This window comes from Nicotiana sylvestris, chromosome 11 (genome assembly GCF_000393655.2).
Source record: "Nicotiana sylvestris chromosome 11, ASM39365v2, whole genome shotgun sequence".
Lineage (NCBI taxonomy): Eukaryota > Viridiplantae > Streptophyta > Magnoliopsida > Solanales > Solanaceae > Nicotiana > Nicotiana sylvestris.
This window is the reverse complement of record NC_091067.1, coordinates 85,520,912-85,526,241: the sequence shown is the minus strand read 5'-3', so window position 1 is coordinate 85,526,241 and position 5,330 is coordinate 85,520,912. Positions and strand designations below refer to the sequence as shown.

Genomic DNA, 5,330 nt, shown 5'->3' with positions numbered 1-5,330 from the left:
CAACTGGAATTTCTTCATAATTCAATTTCACATTAACCTCAATACTCTCTACCGGAAATAAATTAGCTAAATTAGCTACTTATAGTAGTATGTGAAAATACAACACTAAAATTCATAACCAACAATAGAAAACAGGTAGGAGAAAGGAAACATTCATGGTTGAATATTTCTCCTTGCTCCTAAAGTAATCTTGTGTACACCCCATATATGTTTTCTACGTGAAAGTAAGCCAAATAAAAATATTGATGAAAGCTCGAAAATAAAATATTACATCCCGCCTTTTCGTATGTTAAAGCTCGTCGTAAGTTAATCGACGTGAGTTCGAGAATGAGATTATTTTGGGATTATAACTATTAAGCTATTTCAAACAAGTGATAAGTAAATTTATTAAGGTGAGAGGGTTAGAGAATAAAAAAAATGAGTTTCGTCTAAGTTTGTCAATTTGAAATAAAATACGGTCCGAGCTATAACACCCGATATTTATGGACTAGTACTATACAAGTGGGAGATTAATTAAAAACCTTTGGATAAGGTTGAAGCCCCTAATGTGACAGCCAATAAGATCTAAAAGAATGACTATTGAATTAATAAGCAACATGGCACATTTGGAAGATTAAGAGGCTAAGTCATCAAAATTAGTGGGGCCTACCAACTAACATTTTTGAAGAATTCACTTTAAAGTGCTAAGCTTCATTTTGGATGCTAGCTTACGGATGAGACTACAAAAATTCAACCAAGATAATTCTTTATCATTGCTTCAATATTTCTTTCAAAACACGACATTTCATAGCATTTTCAACAGTTCAAAGCGTGAAAATTTGCGATTCTAACGAAGTACGGTGTAATCTTTTTTAGGAATTTCATATGGATTTTTTCCTACTCCGATCTTGCCGTCAAGTGTTTTGTCACAATTAACGTGTGTTAGAGGGATTGCCAAGAGAATCGACTCAGGTATGTTAAGGCTATCTCTGCTATTCTTTTTGGCATGATCTATATGACACGAACGAAATGAGCAAGTGCACAAATTCCATAAATGACTCTATTCATAGAAGTATTAAAGATGTCTACATTCTTGAATTCCCATATGTCCTATTATTCTATCGTCTGTTCATGGGTCTCAGAAAATATGTAAGTTGATAAAGTTTGTTTTATGATATTAATCAGAGGCAAAATGGTCTTATGACACTCCGAAAGATTTTATTGACGTAATTATCATGCATTGCATTCATTTACACTGGCCCATGACCAGATGACGTTATATACATGTATATATATAAATATATGTATATGGGATATGGGAAAAAGTTACGACATTATATACGCACCATCACCTGATCAGCTGGTATACGTTGATGATTTTGCCCACAATAGACGAGATGATATGATGGGATGCCCTCAGAGTCTTGATGATGTTATGAACACATTTACCTATGCACGATATGACATTCATACGTATATGCATGACACTATAAGTATTTCATGATTTACAGAGTTATCTAAACTTACAGGTTGAGTCATTTACTCTATATTTCTTCCATATCTTTTATGTACTTATTTATGTGCCTTTTAATGTCTTATTTATGGGTGTGTCGTGCACCACACTTATAAGCAGGAGGCTACATGACATTTAGGACTGTCACTCTTTCTTCATACTCTAGATCGTGTGGTAGAGATCAGTCGTAGAAATTCAAATTCCTAAGTTCTATTATATTCGTAATACAACGATACTGACATCTAGAGAGACGATTGGTAAGTGATTGAATATGGCTGTGGAAGAATTGAGTTAGAGGAACTCGATTTTGCATCATGCTTATGATGATTAAATGTTAGGTCTCCAACAGAACATGTGGACCCTAACACATGCAAGCTACTTGATAAAGAGCCTTAAGGCAAGAATATCTATCCACCCTATGGTAAAAGACAATAAGAGATTTAGAAGATAGATACAAATTTTAACAAGTAACAGAAGCAAGATGAAGAAGGGTACGAGGTACCCAGTTAATAAAGATTATCATTATTTACCATTCAGGAAAGGGAGATATAAGCATTTTATGTTACCTTCAACAGTGACAGATGTACGTACAATCGGCAACACCGATCTCAGTTATGCCCTATGGGAGCTAACAAATATAGTTTAAGAGAAGGACAGGTTATCAAAATCCGGCTGGGGTTAGAGTAACCCCAAATAGTGAATGGATTGGTAGAGTTAGTTGACATTTCCGAAGGATAGTGCAAACGTGGTAATGGATCTCTTTGTGAGACACCTCGATGGTGCACTCTAAAATAGTACAACTAGATATGAGTGCTACAACGATAGGTTCTGGAAGCCTGAAAAGGGTAAATGTTATCTTAGCATGACTCCCGTTCCTAGTAGAGCGAGAATGTTAGGTAACCCGAAGAGCCAGGGGATGGAGCAAGGGAAGCTAAAAGCAAAAGAATGTCTTGTTGGAATTTTCAAAATAAAGTGATAGACAAAGATGTTAGCAGGGAAATAAGAAGAGAGTTAATGAAGCATTATGAGTAAGATATGATACATGGATGACAACCGTAAATTAAAAAAATGACAGTATTACAGAGTCTATAGTTAAGTGAAGGAAGAGATGATACAGTGACAGGCCTTGAGACAACAAAAGAGTATAGGCCATAAATTCATATCCTCATTTCGAGAAATAAGTTCTTCATTCCAATGCGACTACCAGAAGGAAAAGTTAGACCCTAGAGTAATAGCAATTAGTATGGGTTGGTGAACAAACTAAGCATGAATTAGGGACTGAGTGATTTGATAATAGTCGATATCATGAGAATTTCATATTTCACTTCGGCGATAATAGAATGGACAACAGAAGAAGATTTATGAGAAATTCAGAGAATGGTCATTCAGGAAGACGCTTCCCTAAACCAAGCATTATGAGCAAAGTTCAGCTTAAGGAACTGTATGTGCCGGTTATACTAAGTGTTACCCTTGTGAGTAAGGAATTATGTTATCCTTGTTACAGAAGGATTACTGCAAGGCGAGTAAGGGTCATCGATAATGTGAAAAGATGCCAAAAAATGAAGAAGTAAAACATTTATAGGTAAATCGTCGTAGCTCTAAATCTTAGTACTCCCCTAAAAGAGGAATATGGATTGATATGACATCAAGTCAGAATTACGTGGTTCTAGTAACTGTGGAATGGCAAAGGAAGAATGCTATTTAAAAAAAGGAATGAGATTGCACTTATCCAAATCTTACAAATATGTTACGATTCCAGAATATTATGGAAGCACGACGTCATGGAAATAAAGTAAGGGTTCCTGTCCGGAATATTATTAATAAATATGTAGCAAGTGTGAGAGGTAAGTTAGACAAAGGAAATAACTAAAAAAAGATTTTTGTGGGATATTGATATGAGGATGGGCCAACGAGTAATTAGTAGTTGATTCGGGAAGAGCCTAATCATGGCTAGACAAGAGGTTACTGAAACAGCAGATCATGCAAGATAAACATACAATAACAACAACCTAGTAAAATCCCATAAGTGGGATTTGGGGAGGGTAGTGTATACGCAGACCTTACCCCTATCCCGAAGGGGTAGAGAGACTGTTTCCGAAAGACCCTCGGCTCAAGTAAATAAAAAGACAAAAGGAGAGAATATTATATTCATCACGGAGATCACAGGGAAAAAGGAACATAAAATGCAGAAGAAAAATGCAAAGCAAAAACGATGGCTAGTAAATGGATCATGCGTCGAAAATAGAAAATAGTAAGACACGACATTTCCCCTAGCTATCTTAGACAAAACCCCACCGGACTAGGCTTACAAAGGTACAAAGTAACGACTTAACTGCCTCCTAGCCTACAACCGTAATACTCGACCTTCATAACTTCCTATCAAGTGTCATGTCCTCGAAAATATGAAGCCTCGCCATATCCTACCTGATCACCTCTCCCCAATACTTCTTAGGCCTCCCTCTACCTCTTCTTGTGCCTTCCACAACCAGCCGCTCACACTTTCTTATTGGAGTATCAGGTCTTCTCCTCTGTACATGCCCAAACCATCTAAGCCTCGCTTCTCGCATCTTGTCATCAATGGGATCCACGTGCACCTTCTCCCGAATATCATCATTCCTAATCTTATCCATCCTAGTGTTCCCTCACATCCACCTCAACATCCTCATTTCTGTTACTTTCATCTTTTGGATATGTGAGTTCTTAACAGGCCAACAATCAGCCACATACATCATGGCCGGTCTAACCACTGCTTTATAGAACTTATCTTTGAGTATCATTGGCACTCTCTTTTCACACAAGACTCCATATGCTAACCTCCACTTCAGCCATCCTACCCCAATACGGTGTGTGACATCCTCGTCGATCTCTCTTCCTCCGTGGATAACCGAACCAAGGTACTTGAAGCTGCCTCTTCTTGGGACAACCTGTGACTCAAGCCTCACATCCATGTCCACTTCCCCCGGCCCAGTGTTGAACTTACACTCGAGGTATTCCATCTTCGTTCTGCTTAGCTTGAAACCCTTAGACTTAAGAGTCTGTCTCCAAACTCCCAATCTCTCGTTAACACCGGTTTGTGACTCACCAATCAGAACTATGTCATCGGTGAATAGCATGCACCATGGAAAGATAAACATAGTGAACCCCAACATGGGGAATTCAGTCTCACAGATATGACATCGGAACTCTTGAGAAATATTCATATAGGAGTTGAGGTAGTTAAAGGTATCGTATGAGTAGTACAGGAATAAAAGAGAATGCCACTAGGAAGAAAGTCAAAACTTAAGTTCAGAAGCAACCGCACGAGCACAAGTTCACAGAGAGATGTAACTACAGATATTTATAGGTGAGTAAAAATATCAAAAACTTCTTCGGGTATACAATATAACAAGCTCACAACATTAGAAGAGTTAGAGGGTCCTCCCTAAGTACTACAATTAAAGACTAGCGGAGAAAGTAAGGAGGAAGGCTTCAACCTAAGCTGAGTGACCTAAGGAGGAAGTGATCTTATAACAACAGCTCACAATAACATTGTATGCACTCTATAAGAAAGTGGCACCTACCATGGCTAATGGACGGGAAGTAAAAATCAGAAGTGATATTCAATATTATATGAGTTGTATGGAATTCCAATATGTATGGGCACTATAATAAGTTAAGTATGCACGCAACAAGTGGCAGAAAGACTAGGAAAAGCAATTGCTTGCATTTAAAGAAAGTTGTTAAGGAACAAAAAGAATTATTCTATTAGTGATCCATAATTAGTTACGCTATGAACACATTTAAGAGTTTGGAGTATTATCCATGTAGCATATATATTGACATTCATACAGCCATAGCA

At 37.4% G+C, this 5,330-nt stretch overlaps 1 protein-coding gene across 1 annotated transcript; it reads right to left on the bottom strand.

Moving 5' to 3' along the window:
* Nucleotides 1-4,134: 4,134 nt before the first annotated feature.
* Nucleotides 4,135-4,692, bottom strand: LOC138881266 (uncharacterized). Its single transcript, XM_070161482.1, has one exon. The coding sequence runs from the start codon at nt 4,690-4,692 to the stop codon at nt 4,135-4,137; it is 558 nt and encodes a 185-aa protein (XP_070017583.1).
* Between the last annotated feature and the right edge of the window lie 638 nt (nt 4,693-5,330).